Here is a 25,482-nt window from a genome sequence, read left to right on the forward strand (position 1 = left end):
TATAAATATATCTTTAGTATGGTTTTGTAAATATTAATGCAGGTAAGTGGTAAGTAGGATTAGGATTCGAATAAAAGTTCGGTTTAATTATTTTTGTATTTTGTAGTTGTGTTAAAAATAATTTTAAAATAACAACAATTGTTGGAGTATGTAAGATGTTCTTTATGTGTTCAATGAATTTGAAGACGAACAAAACTGAATAATGCAGATTTGTGTTCCATGGCTTTTGGAAAGAGTATGCAAGAGGTTCACATTTATTTAACAATTGTGATGAAAATATTTTTTAACAAGTGAGGTTTTATAACTTTTTCCAGTTCTTTAATAATTTAAGAAAATAATAAAAATTTGGCAATTTGGAAAACTAAATGTGGCTTAAATAATTTTAATTTTTATTTAAGGCTTAGTCAGTATAAGAAAGTTTAAATGTTGTAGTTTAGATGTGCGTGTGGATGTGCGTGTGCATGTGTATATATATCATACTAAAAATAACATCACCAATAGTTTCATTTTTTGTGTTGTTTTGGAATGTCAAAACTTCAAATAAATTCTTGTTTGATTTTGACTATTAAATTAAATTTAAAGATATAAATAACTGTCAGCGGAAGACACAAAACTAATTTGATTTTGCAAAAAAAAAAAACAAAGTCAAAAAAATTGGCAAACTTCTTTACCTAATACAATAATTATTCATGTATTTCCCTTAATTCTAAGAAAATATTTTTATGTATTCATTTGTGTTTTATACCTTAAAACACGAGTTATTGAGATTTTTATTTGATTTAAGTAAGTTTGTGATTTTTTTTCAATGGAAACGATTTTGGTTTGATTGTGATTTTTAGGAAATATTATTTTCTAATCAATGTGTATTTTAAGATGCCAAGTGATCAGATAGACAAAGTAGAAATTTACACATAAAAAGTATAGCAATACTTTGTTAGCTTGGCAACTGAATTTCATGCAACGTTTTTACAAGTTTATTTTGAATATCCAATTCTATTGTTAAGGTATGTTAATTTGTTTATAATTTCTCCTATTTTCTCCTATTATTTTAAAAATTTGTGTTTACTTTTATATTTTGGAATTGTATATTTATTTCCTTATGTGAACTCCAATACCTTTGTTATTATTTTCAATACTGCAATCAGTTGTGGACTACAGTAAATCTTTAAATCTTGCATTTTTACGATTTATTTGTAAACTTTTTGTTTTTTTATTTTCTTTTTGGATTTCGCTTTTATATTCCTTTTCGATTTCATTCAAATATTATCCACTTAACCATTTTTCTTAACTCAGCCGTATTTCGCTCTATATCATCCTAATATTTTTCATCATCATTTATTTCCCTTTGGGAGTTCTGTAATTCTCAGGCTTTATAATGCTTGTTTCGTACCGCACAGCAAAGACTTAAGGAGAAGGTTAAAGCCAACAATTCGAGCAATACAACTCCAGCAGTAATGCCAAAGAGTAGTACCCAATTTTCATAAATCAATTCAATCAATTTATCAACACAACCCTGAAATGAACATACATATATATAATTATAAAGATCATTACTAAATATAGATATACGGATGTAAATATACCTGTTGGTAGATTGCATTCGGTAATGGTCCGCCAAATTTAAGTTTTCTTGACATTTCACATACATTATCTTCTAAATCATCCTTGCAGCAGGATTCAGGTATATTATAAAAAATGTTCATTGATGAAATAGCAATATCAACAATATTGGTGCGATCAACATTATTAAAGCGACTAGTTGCCCAATCTCCAGGTCCATCAGCACCGCAACATTTCAACTGAAATTTTTATATATTTATAAAGTTAAAGTTATTATTAGTTATTATAAGTTTAATATAAAAATATCAAGAAAAGAACGTAAGTAAAAAATTTGGCAACTACTATCATATTATTGTGATAAACGTTTAAAATCACTTACAGATATTATAAATGGGATTATATTTTTTAATAAAAAAATATATAAAGAATTAATCAGATATTATATATATAGTTACATAACAATAATAACAAATTAATACCACTCATGAAATTCAACCATTAAAAAACTCATGAAATTCAACTTAATGAATCTGTGGTTTTCTAACCCGTTTGTTAATTCTTCTCTATTCAAGTTGACAATTCACCGTTTCTACTTCTAAATAAGATTTGCTAATGTATTAATCAGAATTCCTTTTTGTCAGACGAATTACTGTTTTAATGTTTCTAAGCTCATATTAAAGTACTAATATAGCACTGACCTCAGATAACATTCGTATCACCACTTCGCTTTAAAATGACGATATGGGTATTGATTTCAAATCCTACAAATAATTTAAAAAGCTAAACTAGAAATTCTTTTATGATTGTTCTGAACGTGGTTTCAACAAATTAACGTTCATACTGATATAATATTAATATTATATTATTTGCGACATTACCTACCGTTCAGCTACCATATTACCTAGGATAAGGATAGTTAGGACACATTTTCTTTATTTTCTTTATTAAACACATAGAGAGGTCTAGTATTTATAAACAAAAACTAGTCTTTTTTAATGACAAACTTTTTCTACTTTTTATAACTATTACATAGGATGATTAAAAAAACAAAAAACTTTAAAAGCATTTACTCCTGGGTGTATTTACAGAACTTTCTTAAGCCTTCTTGAACCTGAACTTAAATGCTAATTACAATTTCTCTTCTATAAAAAAGGCATTTTGTTTCATTAATTTCGTTAATATGTTTTTAGAGAACACGATTATTTATGCAAAAAAATTAAGTTTTTTAATTATAAATGTTAGTTATTTGTGACCAAACAATTTTAATAAAGTGTTTTTTTCAGGCTAATTAGTCAAATTTTTTGTTTTTTATATTGTTGTTAAAAATATAAATAAAAATATAAATAAAAATATAAATAAAAATTAAGAAAAAAGAAATCACAATTTAACTTTGCAATAATTTTTATTTTTTTTTCGATATTTCGACTTTAGTCTAACATAAAGTTATCCTCAGGGCTGTTCGGACTTCCACATCGACCTTATTTTTTATGCTATGTTTATGACCAGCCATTCTTGTTCTTAATTTATTTTTGGTTGTTTCATCATATACTTGGTCACATACGTCGTACCAGTCACCTTTGCAACTGATTTGGAATACTACGTTTGATTTGTTTGCTTTATATTTTTGTTTTTAAGTTGGAATACAGTGCGTTCATTCTATTTCCAGATCTTAGTGTGATATTATAATTTGATTTATCATGAATATTAATTGTCAATATTTGGTTAGAGAGTTTAGGAATATGTATAATGCTTTTATATATTTTGTTATCCTTATTCCTAGTGTCATTCTAAAAGTTGTTAATATTTTTGATAGTCTTTTCACATTGGAAGAGGGGAAATCATTTCTCTTTAAAATTTTTCGAAATTCTTTTTGTAAATCTTCATGGAACGTTGGATCGGTTAGATATAGAGCTCTTTTTATCATATTTTTTGTTGTATTTTGCACTACATGGTATGGATAGTTTGAATAAAAATTGATGATTCTTCCTGATGCAGTTGTAAAGATGTCATTATTGTGTCTCAAGATAAGGAAGGATTATTGATATCAAGATAAGGAAGATATAAAAGTTTTTTAATTATTTAATAAAATATTAGAAGTATTAGAATATAATATGGGGACAAATTCTACAGTATTTGTAACCATAAGCCCTGAGTATAGCCTTCCTGATATGATGGGTAGAGCCGTATCGCAATAGCCATAGGCCCTGAGAACATATACCACTATTTGTGTTCACATTTACATAATATATAAACTAATGAAATGCGATGAACTTACATTTTTCTGTATAGTATCAAATGTAACAGTGCGCGAACTCATACTAGATTGACCATATTCCTCTTGTACAGAAAATTTAACCGATGCACGCACAATATCATCCAGTTTATCTTTATTGTGGAATGCCCAAGCCCCTGCCGCAATTTGTGCAACAATAACAATGAGTATAACGCAGAAGAACTATAAAAATAAACAAATAAGATCCATTAAAGTTATACTATATATCAGAAACACATTTTTTATTTTATTACATTTAAAATGTAATTTCATTAAATTTTTTAAAAACTATAAAAACTATTAATGCTTTACATTAAATTAAAGTTTATTATTAGTATTTTGAAAGTTATAATTATTATTACCGCCAAACCATGTGCAAATATTCATTGATAAATTTTTTTTTTTTTTTTTTTTTTTGAAACCCATTTATTTATTACAATCTGTCAGGAATGAATGACAATAAGTAATATATATAAATTTAAATCGTAATAATGGTTATTACGATATAAAAAGAAAGGCACGTATGGACTATGCCCAGTGACATATCCATATATATTTAAAATAAAAGTGTATTGTCTACATATACATATTTAAAATGTCTCGCGATGTTTTTCTTCTCAGCCTTGTAAAGGTATTGGAAGCGGACATCAGTTGAGTAACCAGAGGGTTAGGGTGCATATATAAGCGTTGAGCGTAATTCTTTAAAATACTTGCTATTTCTTCCTTGATTGTTCGAACATGTAATTGTTTATGTAGCTGTTCATTCGTTATATACCAAGGTGCGTTTGTGATCATTCGTAGTGTTTTAGATTGGAAGCGCTGTATAATTGCCAGGTTTGAGTCTGCTGTAGTACCCCATAATTGGGCCCCATAACTCCATATAGGTTTAAGTACAGATTTGTATATAAGCAGCTTATTGTCGAGTGACAGTTTGGAATTTCGGCTGAGGAACCAAAATAAGTTTCGTAATTTAAGACCCAAGGCTTTACGCTTTTTAAATATGTGCGATTTCCAGGTTAGCTTACTATCCAGATGTATGCCCAAGTATTTTGTTTCTACAGCTTGTGGTAATTGAGTATTGTTTATTAAGACCGGCAGGCACGTAGAACGTTTTGTAGTGAATGTTACCTGGACAGATTTTGATTCATTCGGTTTAATACGCCAGTTTATCATCCAGAGAGCAACATTATCAAGGCAGGTTTGAAGTTTGGTGGAAGCACGGATTGGGTCACTGTCAACTGATAAAATAGCTGTGTCGTCTGCAAATGTACCGATAACACTCTCATCGGTAAGGGGAAGATCCGCAGTAAATAAAAGATAAAGCATTGGTCCCATTATGCTACCTTGAGGTACTCCTGCTTCTATATCATGAAATACTGTAGTTTCGTTTCCATGCTTAACGAAAAAGTGCCTAGCCGAGAGGTATGATTTTATAAATATGAAAAAATTTAGAGGTAGATACAGTTTTAGTTTGAACAGGAGGCCCTCATGCCATACTCGATCAAACGCTTGTGAAATATCTATAAATGCCGCAGTGCAATATTTTTTACCATCTATCGCACTATGGATATGTCTGACAAGTCTGTGAATTTGTTCTATTGTGCTATGTTTTTGGCGAAAGCCGAATTGATGGTCAGGTATGAGTCTGTTTTGTTGGATAAACGGAGTAAGGCGCTTTAGAAACAGGATTTCCATAACTTTTGACAGGATCGGAAGTAGACTTATTGGCCGATATGATTTGACGTCTTCTGGGCTTTTCCCTGGTTTCGGTATCATAGAGATTTGTGCTATCTTCCACTGTGGCGGAATAAACCCCCTTATTATCACAGCGTTAAATAGATGAGTGAGAAATACAAATCCTTTTGGTGGGAGCTGCTGCAAGGCCATGCCTGTGATTAAATCGTATCCTGGAGCTTTTTTTACTTTTAACTTTGTTATTACATCTCTAACTTCATTAATAGTATATCTTTTAATTGGAAGTTCCAATTGATAAGGCTCTTGTAGAAAATTAATCCGTTGATTCATGACATCAGGCATATTTTGGTTATCATTTGATTTAAAGACCTGGTCCAAATGTAACGCAAATGTTTCTGCTTTTTCAATATCGCTTTTTGCCCATGAGTTGTCGATTTTGCGTATAGGTGGTTGATAGACAATCGGTCTGTTGTTCTTTTTTATGGCTTTCCAAAGGGAATATTTTGTATCACATGAAGCACTTAGGTTTTGAAGGTAAAGCGACGTGCGATTATTGTTATACTTTAAAAGAAGGGCTTTAACGAGTTTACACAGTTTGTTTAAGCGAGTTTTATCCGCAGGGAATCTCGACTGTTGCCAATGTTTTCTCATCCTACGCTTTTCTTTAATCAGGTATCTAATGTTAAATGGATAATCTTGCTTAACACTTTTAGAAATTGGTGGAGTTGATTCCCATGCAGACATTTGGACACAAGAGTTGAAATGCTCTACTGCTTCAGTTACGTCGGATTCAGTTTTTAACCTGACTTCGGTATTTAGACCAATTGAAATTAGTTGACGGTAACTATTCCAGTCAGTGTTTTTATTATGAAGAATACATTTTTCCATAATTTCACAGCAGTCATTGAGAGTGATTATTATTGGCGAGTGGTCAGATGACAAGTCGAAATTGGACTTACAGGTAGTTGTTTCAATACGTACCCCCTTTGATACCGCAAAATCAATTAAGTCAGGTATTTTTCTTCTATCTGTTGGCCAATATGTGGGTTCACCTGTTGAGATTGTGTGGAGGTTGAGTACAATTATTGCTTCGAAGAGTTGACGTCCTTTTGGAGATATTAGGCGGGAACCCCATTTTAAGTGTTTAGCATTAAAATCTCCGCCTACTAGGAACCTAGGTCCAAGCAGCTGAAAAAATGATATGTACATATCTTTCGTGATACTGTGGCGCGGTGGGCTGTAGAGTGATGAGAAAGTCATGTCGCCTTCTTTAGTTTGTACAACAATGTTTGTTGCCTGGATTTCATTCTTGCAATATGGTTTTGCTTCATAATGTTTTATCGAGTTCCTTATGAGGACCGCAGAGCCACCATTTCCTTTACCACTGGGATGCATTGTGTGATAAAGTTCGTAGTTCGGAATTTTAAAGAAACTACGCGTCGTGAAATGGGTTTCTGATACTAGCATTATGTCGACCTGTTTTAATTTTAAAAATGCTTTTATTTCGATAGCATGTTTTGATAGACCATTAGCGTTCCATATGACTACTACTAAATCAAGAATTTTGTTTAGTCGTCAAGTTGATCAGTAAATTTGTCATTACTACGATTTGTTGCATCATTTGCTTCAACAGTGATGTCATCTCACGGAATTCTTCCACAAAATTATTTGGATTTGGTGAAAGCTTCTCCTCTGTTTCGCTATTGGTGTCTGACTTCACTATTTGTGCGAATGTTTCAGGTGAATGAGAAGTCGTGATGTGTTTTTTGTTTAGCGAAGGAAGAGGATTTTCTTGAATTTGTACTTCCGGCGCCCTAGGTCTTAGTTGGGGATACATTTTTTTTTGCAGGTTTTTGTATATTTGACATCCTTTGTAGTTGGCCGGATGATTTCCTTCACATAGAACACATTTGACATCATTGGATCTGCTTTTCCTTTCGCAATTTACAGAAGCATGATTTCCAGCGCACTTGACGCATTTAGGTTTGCGGTGACAGTATCCTTTTGTGTGCCCATACTGTTGGCAGTTTGCACATTGAGGGATTTCCCGTTTCGGGTGAGGTGGTTCAAATGTAACTGTAGTATACAAGAGTTTCTTAACCAAATAAATATCCTTATTGTTTAGGTTTGGTGCAAGTTCAATAATAAACATGGGGAGAGGTTCACCTGACCCTCTACGTTTAATGTTCCAAACGTTTACAGCCGTATGTTCATGCTCCAGAAGTGCATTTTTGATTTCATCAATATCGGTTGAATGATGCAAATTTTTCAATACAACCCTAAAGCTTCTCTCTGTTTTTGGTTTGTAAGTGTAGAATTCAGTGTTTTTTAACTCCAACTGCTTTACAATGCTTACGTAAGAGTCAGATGTAGAAGGTTGAACTCTTACTTGACTTGGATTTAGCACTTTTAAATCGAATTGATTTGCCGCATGTTCGTTTAACACATCTATTAGAGGCTTGATGCAATGTACCTTATCAATAAATATAGGTGGAGGTTTCATTAATTTTGGAACCGTATCATTATTTTTTAACGATTCTTCAGTTTCTTCAGAGTCATCTTCCTGGAGATCTGCGTATCGGTTTGGTTTGACGGGTTCATTTAGCCAGTATGAGTCTAGCTTGGTTTGTTTTTGGCTTACTTGATGATTTTTACTTGGACTATCGCGTTGACGTTTACGGTTATTAACTACTGTCCAAGTGTCGTTAACAGAGGTTTCGTTTCTGGTGGTTGCAGCTTGATTCGATCCTTTATTTTGGAGGAGGTTATTTTTTTCTTCATTATACAATTTTTGAAGCTGTTGTTGAAGTAGTTGAATTTGTTGTTGTATATTTTTCACCTGAACTGATTTAGCCTTTTTCTCTTTTAGATGACCCGAAGTCGCATTGCTTGACGCCTGCCGCGTGTTCATATTAGTTTCTTTGCGTGTATTGGATAGTATTGTTTCGTGTTGATTTGGTGAACTAAGTTTTATATTATCGTTTTTATTATTTATTAATTTAATTTTGTTAGCGATGGCGATTTCACTAGCTATTTTTGTTATGCTTGATTCGATTTTTGAATTTTCTAAAAGTTTGTTTGGGGAATTATTTATTATTTTAGAGTCATCAGTGTTTAGTGTTATATAGCCATTTAGGCCATTTTCACTAATTAGAGAGTGCCGGCGTACAACTTTTTCGTAATCGCTCATACAATAAATTTACAATATTTTTACAGTAAGTTTATTTAATTTTATTTTAATTATTTAAAAATTTAAATTTATAAATAAGTAAATTTATTTATTTTTATTTATTTATTTTTATTTATTTTTATATAAGTTTGTTTTATTTTACTTTTAGTAAAATAATTGAAAAAAAATAAATATGTAATATTTGTTTATGTATTTAAATTTAATTCTTGAAAGTTACACTGTGGCAACACTACAAATATAATTTAAATAATAAATAACAATTTATTTATCTCATAAAATTTATTAATACAATAGTAATGACATTAGTCTACATTACTTACGGATACTAATAAGCACTCAGATTCCTTAATTACGCCGCAGCAACCGAAGAAGGCACCAATGGTGATCAATACACCAATGCCCAAGAAAACGTAGAGCGCTATATAATAATGATTATAAGGTTGTGTCATGGAGAGTAAGAATGTTGGATCAGTTATCATCCATAGTGATGCTACCACAATTGTTAAACCAATAATCTGCAAAAAGAAAAACGTTTATTTCAAATAAATATGAAAATAATTAATTTAAATAAAATTTTAATTTATATTAGAAGGAAAAGTACGTCATACTTAAAAACATACACATTAGAGAAAAACTTGAAAACTTAAATGTGCTAAAAATGTAAATTATGATGTCAGTTTATTTTTGTAAAAGTGTTCAAATTTATTTTTATTTCATTATTCATTTTGATGACTTGAGTCAAATTCTGTTTATTATAATATATTGTGAGGAATTTGTGTATATAATTATTTTAATGTTTTATTATAAAAACCTAAGAAAAGTGGTTTTTGATAATAATTTTATATTGTTATTGTTTTATAATATAAAAGACTCAATAGATGTTTCTTGTACATAAATCAATTCTATTGGTATATAATAGGTCTGTTCAACGAGCTACTGGTAGTAAAACTCAAGTAAAACACAAGTAAAATTTACTCGAAAATTTACTCGAAAATTTGCTGGTGAAATGCACTTGTGTATACACAGTGTTACTCAAAGTTACTAAGAGTAGTTTGTGAAACATACCTAATATATACAGAGATTTGAAATATGAATAACTCCTAAATGTAATAACATTTGTATTTCATTTGGAAAATAGATAACACAATTATTAAAATTTATAATCAGGAACATGAAGTCATTTTTCTGTTACGAATTTTACTGCATTTAAAATGACTTCGTAACTAGACTTAGTTATCCATTATAACCCGAGCTCAATTCGAAATTCAATAAATTTATTAAATCTCAGTTTCAGCTTAGAGATGATGTGAATTTTTTTGTTTTTAAATAAGCTTTCTACCTTCTCAACATTATTTAATAAAATAGTTAAGTCATACATTGCAAATGACATACTACATACAAATTGCCCAACTAAATTAAATTTCTATCATTTCTGAGGTAAATTCCCTTGTTTTCTTCATGCATGGAATCAGTATTGAATTTAGTACAAATATATAAAAACTGAAACATAAAAAGTTCAAATGAGAGTTAAATGAATATTTAAAAAAATTTTTGTTCGAGTTACAGAGAAATTCGATTTATGGAAGCAAAACTGTATGAAATTTGCTCTCTAAAACCTTAGTCCACTGTTTTTGGTTCGAGTTATGGAAAATTCGAGTTATAGAAGTTCGAGTTATGGAAGTTTGACTGTATTTAAAAAAAGAAAAATAACCATTGTTAACTATTACAACCTTATATAATTCACGTAAATTGCATACCTAATTAAGGAGAATTTGATGTAAATGTAGCGTTAAAACGGGGCACGCTATACTCCATATAGAATTTGTAAATCTGTACAAGTATATGTGTTTATATATACACATAGCCAATAAACTCTGCGTACACCTTACGAATTTTGATATGTGATAAAGAAAAATAACATAAATAAATATTTTTAATTAAAATTTTTACATATATTTATTCTTTGAATTATTAAGTTTAAATAGCAAAAGACAAAAATTGTATTCGACTATTCATTCCAGATATAACGGGATAAAAGTGTGCCTGCATGTAAAAATAGGCCCCATAAAGTCTGCGTACAGTTATAAAAAAACTGATCAAATCGGTAAAAATAAAGTTAAATTTAATACTTAAATTTAATAATAATGGTTACCATGCTGTTTTAGAACTTCACTTAATCTATTTGGCATGGAATTAACCAACTTCTGAGTTTCTTCAGCAGTAATTTTCGCCCATTCTGCTTGCATTGTACTCCGCAAAGCCTCTTTACTTGTTATCACATGCTGACGAATTCTTTTTTCCAATAAATCCCAAAGATGCTCAATAGGATTGAGATCAGGTGATTGTGGAGGTGTTTTAAGCTGTCTTGGAACGTTGTACGAAAGCCAAAGTCTAACATTCTCCGCTGTGTGTTTTGGGTCATTGTTCTGTTGGAACCAAAATGTCGTGGATAAACCCAAATTATCTGCGCTTTGTTTCAAATTTTTTTTTAAAATGTTTAAATAGCCCCATTTATTCATTGTCGATTCTATAAATTCCAACTGGCCTACACCACCAGCCGCCATGCAACCCCATACCATAACTCCTCCACCGCCGTGTCTGATTGTACCAACAAGATTTTGTTTCTCAAACGCCGCTCCTATTTCCGCACAATTTGACGACCTTTTATACCAAAGATGCAGAACTTGCTTTCGTCTGAAAATAACACTTGTTTCCAGAACTCCGGAGGTTTATTTATGTATTTCTTTGCAAATTCAACGCGCTTTTACCTGTTTACAAGTGAAATATATGGTTTCTTTCTAGCGACTCTACCATGATATCCAGCTATATGTAATACTTCCCAAGCAGTCTCCGCACAAATACTTTTTTTAAATGATTGTGTTATATATTTCACAATTTTCGAAGAAGTAATGAAAGAGTTCATCTTTATCATATGGACTATTTTTCGCTCTTCTCGGACTGATAAAACTTTTGGACCGCCCAGGACGCGGTTTAGATGTTAAAATTCCGGTTTTTTTGAGGTTGTCCACTACGCGCTGGATTGATGAATGCGTTCTTCCAATAGTTTCACCAATTTTGCGGAAACTTTTTTCATCTTTCCATAGTTTAATAATTATTTTTCTTTCGTACACACTAATTTCTTTTCCCCTTGATTCCATACTTTAAAATAGTTACTACTAAAAAATTAATTGATCACTGAGATCGGTAAATGTTCAATTCAAATGTTAAAAATACCAAATGAGCAAAAATAAGAACAAACTGCTTAAAAATTAACGGTAGTTTCTAAACAAACAAACTGTGCGCAGACTTTATGGGGCCTATTTTTACATGCAGGCACACTTTTATCCCGTTATATCTGGAATGAATAGTCGAATATAATTTTTGTCTTTTGCTATTTAAACTTAATAATTCAAAGAATAAATATACATATGTAAAAATTTTAATTAAAAATATTTATTTATGTTATTTTTCTTTATCACATATCAAAATTCGTAAGGTGTACGCAGAGTTTATTGGCTATGTGTATATATAAGCATATATACGTATTTTATAAAATATAAAATACCTATTAGTCATTAATAATGGTTTAAGTATATAAAACTAGCAATTATAATTCAATTGCAATATTGAATTCTACAATATATTCCATAATAGATTATTCATACAAATTTTATACATCCATATCTATGTGTATCCAAATAATATGACAAGATAAAAATTACGCAGACAAAGTATTAAAGTATGGAAGCATGGATGCTTATCAGTTAAAAGATTTATTAAATCATAAGAAAATATTCTTTACTCAACTGATAAGCTGTGATTATTTTATAAATAACAGCAAATAAAAGTTTCTTTTGTGCATACATTTTTTTCGGTTCATAGGTTAAAATCACTAAAAAGAAAATTTATTTGCAAAAATTTAAATGTAATCTTATCTAATGAAAATTTATTCAAAATAGAGTCAAATTCTTTTCAAACGATAAATACTGTTAGCTTAGTATATATACACATAGTTGCAGTAGTTTTGCAGTTAGTGTCTGTCATATTTTGTTTCATTTAATAAGTAAATATGCGACATAAGAATTATGATGAAGCATGAACCTGTATTGAATATAATCGTTTCTATTACTATTATTCTATTATAACGAGTACGAACAGAACATGATATAAAAATTTAAGCAGTTTAGACAAAGTACGCAAAAAATATATTCAATTTAAAACTTTTATTGCTTTCTATTAAGACATTTAAACATGTCACGGCAATTCTGGCAACGATCTTTGCCAGAATTGCCCTGTTAATATACTATTTCCTGGATAGATTGCAATTTAGAAAATTACTGCAAGAGAGCTGTGTTAAAAAATTCGCATATGATATTAGGTGTTTCAAGAAAGGAAATAGTAAAAGCATAATAGAATGAATGGGGTTACGTCGCAAAACTGCAGTCTTGATTTTTTTAAGTAGAATGGTAGCACAGGTCTATTTGCTGGACATTTATAGTACCTTATTGTGTCTGTTTTGTAAGTGGCTTATTTTTCCTTTTCAGCGTAACAGATAGCTGAATTTAAACAAAAAGCAAGTGGCAAGATAGATTTTGAAATGTTAAGTTATTATTGTTGCAACCTATTGTGCTACCACCATGCAGAGGCTTTCACTAATTCACTGAATTAAGAAAGACCGCAATTTTGAAGAAAACCGAAAAAAGAAGGGGTGTGGTGGTTGAGTTAAATCTCAATTAAGGTCCAATGAAGACATAGATCTATTTTGCACTATTTTACTTTAATTTGTAAAATATGTAATTATTTATAACATGCTATATGATAGAAGTAAATCATAAGGAACAACTGGTATATTCATTTATCAAAAGATAGCGAAAATTAAACTAGTATATTATGTTTAAATATACCTATCAAACTATCAAACAGGATAGACCTAAGGATTTTGCTTTTAACATAGATACAGATATGATTGCTGAAGACTCAGTGTTAAAAGTTCTCAATATTTTTTTTTTTATATAAATTTATTTTATTTGATTAAATAAATTTTTATAAGAGTAACTAGCTAACAATATAATAAGCTAACAAACAATTTTAATCAACAATTATAAAGAATTTAATCAGAAATCACGCAAGTTCATTTATCACGCATTTCGGACAGGTTGCGACCAAAGATCACAAGGTTTTAGACGCTTAAGGCGACGTGTTGGCTCTATTGACGCCAGTTCGTTAGCTTCATCATTCGGATGAGAGTACAGTCGCTGCAGGTGCATTCTTGCATTTCGCTGTATTTCTTCCACCACCGTATTTATCCCTAGATCACGATGCAGATCAGAGTTCCTTACGTACCATGGTGCATTTGCCACACCCCTTTATATAACGTTTTGGAATTTTTGTACAGTTTCAACATGTGTGCTGCTAACGCATCCCCAGAGCTGAATACCATATGTCCAAATTGGTTTCAATATTTGTTTGTAAATTAAAAGCTTGTTATGAAGTGACAGTTTCGACTTCTTTCCAATAAGCCATTTGATTGATCTGTATTTTATATTCAGTTCATCTCTCTTTTTTTTTACATGTTCATTCCATCTCAGTTTTGCATCCAATGTCATACCGAGGTACTTAGCCGTATTAGAATGTGGAATTTGTATTCCATCAATGTAGAGGGGTATAAATTTGATATTTCGGTTTGTAAAGTTGACGTGAACTGATTTATAGTGGTTAAGTTTTATTTTCCACTTTTCAGCCCAAGCGATAAGTTCTCAATATTAAAAGAAAAAATCTTATCTGACGTTTTATAATAAAAACACTCATTAATAACTCCTAATAGTAAATATTAAGGCGGTCAGAATCATGGTTGAGGATAGTTTTTGTTTTGATAATATTGACAAAAGTATAATGTGAAATGAACTGAACTTTAAAATCTATCTTTAAGCATTCATATAATTTACTCCAAACAGACACTTAGACTAATATAGATTAATATACACTGCTTTTAAATTAACTACGTCAAACATACTAGTGGTGGTTTGAATAAGAGACTATATTGAATATATATATCCACTGTGATTTTTTAACTTAGCTTTTCTAAGTAATGTAACACTTCAATGAACTATGTATATTATCGACGATTTAAAGAATATCAGAACTTTGATATTCATTATTTACTAGTTATAGTAGTTTAATATTTACAATATTAGAAACCCCATCTATTACAGCACGTACATTACTCATTATGTTATAATATATATAGTGTCATAATCTAAATTTGGTACAGCTAGGTTATACAAACTTTAGAATTCTCCCTATTGTTTACTTCCATTAGATATTACTCATTATGTTATTACTCATTATTCATTATGTTATAATATATATAGTGTCATAATCTAAATTTGGTACAGCTAGGTTATACAAACTTTAGAATTCTTCCTATTGTTTACTTCCATTAGATATTACAATTATACATATTACTACAATTAACAAAACAAGTAAGTAAACTGGAACACATCATAACCGTATTTCAAAGTATTTATTTGTATATAAGCAAACACATCAAATATTGCAAATTACATTCACAATTTTTGAATATTCATATATACCATATATACTGAGAACACTTTTGCTGTATAAGTTTAGAAAAACAACTACAATGTGACCGCATTGTGCCGCCAATAAGTACGAACACGCAAAGTCCTTTACAGTTTGACCTACTTTAATCAATTTTATGGTTAGGTTTTAGTTAAATCTTTCGTTTTTTACAATGATTTCAAAATAATACAAATTGGATTTGAATGAAAATACCACACCCATATAAATGCATACAATAGTGAAAATGCTATCTATCTAAAAACTATATTAATAAATGCAAGATCTTGTTAAATATATTCTCTTACTTAATTTTAGTATAAATGAAAGATTGCCAAATACCAAATGAAATATTTGTATATATAACATATAACTATAATATAGGTATACATATTTGTGTCGCTAGCCAAAAAAAAAACTGGAACCAAATGAAATATTTGTATACTATAGGTTCTATACATATTTGTGTTGCTAGCCAACACTGCCCTTTAAATTAGAAACGTCCTTTACTCCAGTATTAGTTAATTATTGTATTTCATCTTTATTTTCAGAGGCGATACGTTTGCTTTAAATTAAAATTAAATCTTTCATTTGCAGTTTGGTATGAAATAAATAATAAATTATTAACCGAAAAAAAGACATTTATATATAATGTATAATTGCTATATAATTTATATATAATGTATAAATGCTATATATAACATAATATAATGCTCACGTACTTTATTTATGGGCACTTGGGCACTTAATATTATGAATCTTTATAGCCTGTACATTTTCCCCATTTTGTGTACTCAAAAGTCTAATAACATTAGTAAAATAACTTAATACAATACTTAATACTTAATAAAATACACAAAAATATTCGATTATGATAAAAGGTAATGTATTGGTATCTGTGAATAACATCATTATATTCTTAAGAACGACACTAACACCTCAGGGTTGGAATGTTGAAATTTGGAATCGATCGGCAGAGTCAAATATACCCAAAACTTTTCAAGATTTTCCAAATCTGATAACCACAAAATATTGAATTGTGAAGAGTTAAATAGATATTTATTCGTACTTTACATTTTACCAATTTAGGTCTCGCAATTAGCCAAATGTTTTTTATTCTACAAATCTATTATTTTCATATGTTTATTCACCCGTTTGTGGTAGGTGAAAGAGTAATGATAAGTAAAGTTTTATTATTTTTAGTAATTATAATTTTTTTATACTGTTATGTGCAATAAAGTGAAGAAATCTAACAACACCACTAAATGCACCGTGGTATGGTAGCATCCTTGAAAAAGAAAATCAACTCTCTCCCCTGTGTAAACAGAAAAAAGCAGCGTAACAACAATACTCTACTCTAAACGCTCTATTAAAGAGACAAGCGGGAATATATGAACAAATTAGCAAAATACGCTCAATAAGCAGCTGGGTCACAGAACTGAAAGAGGTGTACGACATCACAAAACGAATCGCTGGCTTGAAACCACCAAGAGCTAGGCCGAATAAAAGCACAGATGAAAGCTTATCACAGATATTGATAAGCAGCTTGCCTGGTGAAAAGAACATTTCTCATGTGTTCTCAATATTCGCATTGAAGGAATAGTACCGACATTCCTTACTAAGGTTCCCCTATTACCGAAAAGAACAACACCACTAAACAGAAGGGATATAATTAAAGCAATATAGTCACTAAAAAATAATCAAGCCGCGAGATGTGACTCTATTGCAACGGAAGTATTAAAGGCTGATGTACAGCTAACGGCAAATACATTATATCCACTATTTGTTGAAATATGGAACAATGAAGAATTTCCAAGGGCAACATCGTTAAATGACCAAAAAAAAAAGGTGACGTCATTAACAACTGGAGAGGCATCACTATTCTGTGCTCGACGTTCAAGGTATTCCTAAAAGGAACTAAATCTGAATGATATAAGAAAACTAGCAGGAACATATACTGCAACTCAACTGGCAAATCGGGTGGAGTCTAATATCAACATACCGATCGCCAGGAAGTCTTTTCAAAAGGGAAAGCAGAAAAACGCACTGAGAGCAAAGGAACTAGGAACAAAACTAGTTGTTTGTTAACTGAATTTAAAACGGAATCTCCGTTACGAAAATCGATTAGTATTCATCATAGTAATAATATATTTAAACATTTCATTATTGTTTTTTTTTTTGTGAATTATAAAATTTTAATTATAATAAATTATAAACCTAGTAAACAAAGTAACGTCTTTGACTATTTTGATCACAATTAGAAAATTATTGTGACGATTCTGGATACGCTAAGGATACCCCAACAATTATTAACGACCTTAGGAAGTGTCGTTACAATCTTTTGGCTTGAGTGGTGCGGGTACCAAATGGTACTTGTGCTTTCTCAAAGAAAGCTTTACACCTGAGACAGCCAAGGAAACGCACTCAATCTGCCGAAGGGTAGTCAAGACTCTAAAAAGAGGTCTGTCCAAGAAATTAGTCCAATCGATGTTCAATCTGCTAAGAAAAGACGAGGGAACGACAAACCTCCACATGCAAAGGACGTCACGCAAATGGCTACACCAAAGCAACTGAGGAAAACAATATCGAGCAGCAGGTATGCTAGTATAGCCAAGAGCTTAAGAATAGCTATTCTTTCGAAATCCTACCCGGAATCAACTCTCTCGAGAGATGAGCAAGGTAAGATCGAAGAACTCCTCATTGAGGAGATGTATAAAGGATGGGATGCCAAGCTACGATTTACGGATGGGAACGTGTTGAACTCACTACGTGTGTCTGGGAAAACACACAGAGCTTACATATGATGACGATCTACCTCCCAAGAGCTAAGGGTGTCAACACGGAAAAGCTGCTAAAGCTACTCATAACACAGAACGAGGGCCTACATACTCGGCTGTGGAGAATTTTCAGCAGCAAGGATTTGAAAAATGGCAAACTCCTAACGATCGGGATTAATAACCAGTCTCAGAAAGCCATAAAAGCCAACGACTGTAAGATCTTCTACAGGTTCAGCTTCATCCCGGTTCACCTGCATAAGGGGCGGGAGAAAAAGGAGGGAATTAACCCAGTTAGGGAAACCACACCAGCTGAAGGTCCGATACCCGCAACTGTTGTGGAACAAGTGGAGGATGAGGCGACGAGGAGCGAGAAGATTGAGGAAATCAGTGTGCTACCTCATGAGAGTAAGGACATTGAAATCCTAGATCTCTCCCTATTAAACTTGGCGCCCGATGACGACTCCCACAGAATCTCCCTGTCAGACATTGACGATGGTCTAGCAGAAGAACCACTTGATGACCAGCATTTAAGTCGTCCAAATAAATCTACACCATGCAAAAGCTGCATCGGCAGTTATTGTACGCTCAAATCGAACTTGAGCATAGTGCTGGTCCAAGAACTCTAGATCCACAGGGGTCGAATCTGTGGTTTGACTGCAAGGAATATGCAGGCAATTTGGGATGTAAGATATGATAAACCAAGAACCTGCATTTAATTGAATACTAATATTAATTTTATGTCTTTCAGAATTTCTCTCCAGGGACATCGTAGCCATACAAATTCCGGAAAACAACAACAGAGTTCTATGGAACGTGGTCGTAGCTACAGGGCACCTACCAGGAGACGACACTCAGGTACCATCTGCAGAGGTCGATAAACTGGTAGACTACTGCGAGAGAACGAAAATACTACTTATTGGCTGTGATTCAAACAGCACAACGAAGTATGGGGAAGCACAATCACCAATAGAAGAGGTAAGTACCTTTTAGAATTTATAACTAGTAAAAAATTAGAAATATGTAATGTAGGGAAGACACCAACATTTGTAACTAACTCACCCAAAGAGGTCCTAGACAATATCATACTTGAGGCTGTGAACTTGTCTGATCTGATCATAGAATCCTAAGGTCCGAAAGCAAGGAAGAGAGATCCTACTCACCCGAAATCGTGCAGACCAATCTGCCTTACATCCTTCATACTTTAAGTAGTAGAAAAAGTCATGGATAACTATATCAGGAGTACAACACTGAAAGAAACTTCACTCTACAGCTGCCAACACGCCTATAGGGCAGGTCAGTCGACAGGAACGGCCCTATATCAACTAAGAAACACGATTCAGGACAGCATAGAGAAGAAAGAAATAGCAATCAGCGCTTTCTTAGATATTGAAGGAGACGTTTATAACAATTAACATGAGATCATAAACTGAACTCTTTGTAGAAAAGGAATCAATGGCACACTTTCACTCTGGATAAGCAACATGCTCCGCACCATTAGAGTAGAAATTTCGACCAGTAATGGCAATATTTTTGCAAACACTTCGCGGGGGTGTCCTCAAGGTGGAGTATTATCACCCCTAATGTGGAGTATGGTAGTGGATGAACTTGTAGCCGTCGATATTCTCAATAATCACAGTAAGCTGGATTACCAACTCTTCGGAGTTGGTAATGTAGCCCGTGGTGACCCGTTAGATATCCCACCAGCAATCTCAACTCTGTGGTGACAATAAAAGTAAAAAAATTATTTTCTAAGAAGTTTCAAGTTTCCGGCTTAACTAAATAAACATAACGTAATAAATAATTTTCAAGTTTAAATATAGCTTCTATGTTTTCAATTCCGTTCAAGTACAGAAACCGCGCTATATATTTCTGTATCGTGAATATAGCATTTGTGACTTTTATTTTACTCAAGCAAGAATATAAACACAAGTCACGGAAAACCGCTATAAACTATTGGTAAAATTGAATAGGAATGGTTTCCAAATCCAGGGATACGCCGATGATGTGGTAATAATCTGCAGAGGAAAATTTAAACAGACTCTGTGCGAAAGAATCGAATTAGGCCTAGAAATAACAAAGGAATGGTGCAATTATGTTGGACTGAAAATATATCCAGCAAAAACAACGATTGTACCATTCACGAGAAAATACAAAATAAAAAATCTTAAACCCATCCGTTTAGATGGGTTAGAAATAGGTAAAACCACAAAAGGTGATAAAATTTTTGGGGTATAATTTTAGACCAATAATTACTATGGAAATCTCACATCCAAGAAGTGATAATATAAGGCAACCAATCTAGAACGCCTTTATGACATCTAGATACATCGCAGGTAAGAATTGGGGGTGTACACCAAAGTCACTGCGATAGATATACACAGCAATAATCACACCTATGGTCACTATGGTCACGGATCAATAGTCTGGCAAAACTGCACAAAACAGCAAAGCGTTATCAAAACACTCAACAAAGTACAGCGACTTGCATGTGTAAGCATAACAGGAGTGTAAACATAATGAGAACACACACCTCTTCACATCTATGTGCAATCACAAGCGAAGAGGGCTGTTCTGAGAGTAATTACAAATAGGCTGGTCTTGAAACCAACAGCAAAAAATCTGATACTCTGGCTGCACAAATCCCAGAAACTGAAATGCCAACGGACAGGATGATTATAAAGTATAACTTTACAAAAAACTTCAAAACTGAACTTCGCAACAAATAGAATTGGGAAGGCTTGTCCAAAACTAAAAAAAAAAATGATTACCAGACCAGAGAACCAGAGAAGAGAGAGAAACTGCATACCATGTACTTGGAAAGTGCCCGACACTGATGCACAAGCGAAAGAAACACCTAGGAGGGTATTTCATGGATCATAAAGATTCAAGACTAGGAAAGGTAGGCTCTATACTGTCTTTCATTAAAGAAATCGGACTGGGAGAAACACTCTAACCCGAGTAAGGAGCACAAGAGATCTTTTAGGTCGCACTGCACAATCCCTTACTTTTTTTTTAACCTATACTTTCCAGGCAGTATGGAATCATATGACGCCGCACAAGGTTTAATATAATGTGCATTAAAGACAATATTCAACAAGTAATATGTTAAATGTAAATGAATTTTATATATTCTATATATTAAATATGTTTGAATAGTCTGTTTTTGCGAAAGCAGAAATTAGTCGATCAAAATTTGATATTTTCTGAACCAGTATAGATATTGAAATGACATTTTCCTAAAACTTTGAAATGACCTTTGTTTTGAATCTAATTTGATCCCAATCGGCCTATCGGAGCCCCTTCAAATTTTGGGCCAAAAATGGTCCAATTTTACATTCTCTTAGTTCTCTCAGAAACTATAATAGGTAGAAAGAATAATAGGTTGAATTTTATAGGTTACGTTATAATATATAGTCGAATTTTAATCGGAAAACTTATACGAAAAGTGATCTAGTCTATTTGTTGTGTTACTTATCACCGAATTTGTTTCAATAATAATTTATAAAAAATCTTTATGACAAACACATACTTTATATAATAATGTATAGTCCGAAGCCCCATCTTAAAATTGTTTTTAATATTATATTCCATTAGATATGGTGTTGTATAATTTATACTTCTGATTAGAAGACAATATTAAAAAAAGTAAAATTTATGAGCTGCTCAAATAAGAAGACAAGCACTGACAATAAAAAATGTACATGATGTGAATAAAGAAATTAAAAAGAAAAACACAATAATAACAATAAATAAAACAAACACTAACGAAAACAAAAATAATATCATTTTGTATTGATATTCGAAAATAGATTTTGACTAATAAACTGAAACTGAAAGACTTTAAATTAAAAAATCAACAGAATAGCATCAAAATCATCCGTTGGACTTATGAAAAAAAAACTGACAAACACAATTCGCGCATATACACACATATATATTCGAAATCGCGTACTATATTGAGACGAGTGGACATATTATGAAAGCATTCCAACGATCCAAGATGATTAGAGCTACACACAAGTCAAAATATTCTGACATAATAACGTAATCAGATACAAAACAAAATAAAAATTTTGAAATGCACTTGAAAATTTTATACAAACGCATTTGTCTATGACCACCAGCGAAGCATATTTTTAAATACACACAGCTTTATGCGCAACCTATGTCAATTGTGTAGGCCATCCTTGCACATACATCACAAACACCATACTCACATATACTCATATATGCATATAAACATACTGTAAGATTTCTATAGTGGGATAATATCCAGTAACTTTAAAATTAAAACTTTAAATTTTATTTGAAAAAGTATCCATAAACAATTTTTAAAAATCCTTTTATCTTTTTGTATGTAGAAACAAAAGCTTATTGATAAAAATAAATACAAAATAATACTGAATTTAAATAAATTGTGATGAGTACTTAAAAATAGAGAACAGACGAAAACCCTAAGGATGAATAGTTCGACTATGGCGAAATGGTAGTGGGTGTGAAGTGGGGTAAAATTATTACAGCATCACATTCAGCGGAAGTTTCTCAGTTTATGTGTTTATGTGTGTGTGCTAAGTTTGTATACGTGAAGTTTTGAATTTGTGCTCTACATTCATATACAAACTTATGCCTGGTACGAAAGCAAAAATTTACGCGCTCCGAAATGTAAGTCTTGGAGCTATAAAATTTGTGTAGGGAGGAGTGCGCAGCGCTATAACAATAATAAAAGTACATACCAAAAATAGGAAGTTTATGAGAACAACCAAGTATTTAACACAAGAACAGCAGCCATTAAGCCCCATTTTTTCCTTTAGTTATATTGAACACTTTAGTTTAATTTCACTTTATTATATTCAACTAATTGCTAAATGCAATAGTAATAATTAAACTGTTTCGAGCACTATTAATCTTTTTTATTAATATAATTTTTCATTCAATATTTTAAAATTTTCTTAACAATACTGCGACTCCTACACTACAAAACACAATTTCAACTGCTCTCACGTTCGAAATGAGAAAAACAACTGAAAATTTTCATTCCTTTGAAAGTATAGTGCTGCCATATTAACGTTGACACAATAAACAGAAATAGATATAAATATTATAAATAAGGTGGCCAGAACATTATTACATTTTTGTATTTGAAATAAATTTTATAAAAACATAAATTCAAATTCAAATTTTATTTTGAAAGAATAATAAAATCTAGATTTGCTTGTAAATATGAGTATTTCATGTATTACAACATATTAACTGGTAAAAAATGCGAAATGTATTCCTGTTGCGTTTTCGATTGGTAAATATGAATTCAACCTAGATTTACTCTCGGTCTGTTAAATTTCTACAAAAATCTAATATCATGTATGTGCAAAAAATTCTAAAAAATCTCCCATTTGGTTTGGCATCAACTTAGCCTAACTCGCACACGTCCTAAATAGTTTTATACAATAATAAAACTTTTTAGTGGCTCGCAAGTATGGCAAAAAACAGCAAGTTGCTGGCCTATACTGGTCAAAATGTACGCAAAACAAATGTACTATTTTCTCTATCTCGGCTAGTATAGGTATACTAGCCAAACGCAGAAGCCAGTAAAAAAATTGTTACCAACGCAAAAAGCGAACTCTTGTGAACCTACATTGGAAATTCCAACGAATATTGCAATCATATGTCAAAAATTATATGTAAATAATTATTTAAACAAAATTTAAAAATTTCTTGAATTTTAAAATTGGAAAAACAGAAAAATTTCAATGCTTTATTTTAAAATTTTCAACATTTTTTCCATTCCTCTTATTTTGCATTCGTTTTAATTTTCAATCTATGTTAATTATTTATTTTTATACAAAATATAATTTGCTTTCATTATGTTATATTTGCTATTTGTGAAAACATAACACTTGACAGGTTGCAACAGTGATTCCAATGTCTCGCGTAGCCAATATAACCCAGCATGCATTTTTTGCCATCTTCCGCGCCACCGAAAAGGTCTAATGTTAAGATGAAATACTTGTTTGACATGGTGTTATAAATTATTTATATAATTTCATTTTTAAATAATATAAACTCAGAAATTATTAAAATGATACTATATTTAGACAAAACTAATACAATTATGTCGAACTGAAAAATTAGGCATCTGTTCACATAGCATCAAGAGAAGCTATTCACGTGTTTTCTTCTTTATAAAGATTTAAAATGTTTTAAAATACATAGTGTTTAGAAAACATTGCTATATTGAGCAATGTCAAGCTATGTCACTAATTACATTAAGACACTTTTACATAAAAACCACCAACAATAATTCGTTTAGCTGTTGTTTCTTGTCGTTTATGTAATAAATCAATAAATTATACACCTTACCGAATCGGTGTGGTTGGAAAGTCGGAATCGCAACAGATAATGTATATGAACACAGTAATCAGTATACGTATACGTAAAATAAATTTATGAAAATATTTATGATATTATTTTATTAATTTTTGAGGTTAGAAAAATTACAGTATCATATGATCATAAATATTATGTTTTTAAAACAAAAATTATCTATTTAGACCGTGTACGAGTTCGAGGAAATTGAGGTAAACTAAATTGAAATTTCCTAGGGGTTTTTTGAACTTCTGTAAACTGAACTTATGTAAATATTTATTTATTTATTTATTGCACTTATTTATTATTTTTGGTTAAACGACCACTGATGAAGAGTACTTGACAATACTCGAAACAGCGTTGTATGGTCAGCCAAACTTCAATAAAATTAAAATAAATTTTTGTGTTTGTCCTTTATTTCTTTCTTTGTTATTCAAAAACCCCTCTAAATTTTAATAAAGCTTCTTTGTCACTATACAAAGAAAGTCTAGCTTTACAGCAACACGAATACTTTATTCAATAACACAAAACATTTTAATAAAATTATTTTTTATTGTCATTTTCTATATTCTTATATATATTTGAATTCAATTATGAAAATATTATCTTATGAAAATACTAAAATGGCAACCCTAGCGATTTAATCTCGATTTAGCCACCTCGAAAATATGCTAAGTATCGACACATTACTATATTATTGACACAACTTAGAATTTCCCTCATTTAGAACGCAACTTAGCCTAACTCGCACACGTCCTTATTAGAATATATCATTACAAAAATAATACGATTTATAATCTTTATAGTTTCATGTATTTTAAGAATATGAAGATATTGATAGATTCGTTTTGTACTGAAGTGCTTTCTGTGCTTGAAAAAGCAATGAAAAATTTGATGGGAATGAAAGATGCTTCATATATGAAACAAACAAGAAAAATTAATATTTCTAATAAGTGTAGATTTCCATATGGCAGCACAATTTGTGGAAAGTATTTACTGTTTATACTTGTTAATAATTATTAATAATATCAGTAATGAAAAGAATT

General features: G+C 31.2%; 1 protein-coding gene across 1 annotated transcript; it reads right to left on the reverse strand.

Annotated features, from left to right (window-relative positions):
• Positions 1-679: 679 nt before the first annotated feature.
• LOC119680084 (CD81 antigen-like) lies at positions 680-23,089 on the reverse strand. The gene is made up of 5 exons (XM_038092726.1): positions 22,807-23,089; positions 9,038-9,232; positions 3,836-4,015; positions 1,584-1,799; positions 680-1,513 (listed from the first exon to the last, which is right to left on the reverse strand). The coding sequence occupies exons 1-5, from the start codon at positions 22,870-22,872 to the stop codon at positions 1,364-1,366; spliced, it is 807 nt and encodes a 268-aa protein (XP_037948654.1). The 5' UTR covers positions 22,873-23,089; the 3' UTR covers positions 680-1,363.
• Positions 23,090-25,482: the final 2,393 nt, after the last annotated feature.

Source organism: Teleopsis dalmanni, chromosome 2, assembly GCF_002237135.1.
Source record: "Teleopsis dalmanni isolate 2A chromosome 2, ASM223713v2, whole genome shotgun sequence".
In the NCBI taxonomy this organism is placed as follows: domain Eukaryota; kingdom Metazoa; phylum Arthropoda; class Insecta; order Diptera; family Diopsidae; genus Teleopsis; species Teleopsis dalmanni.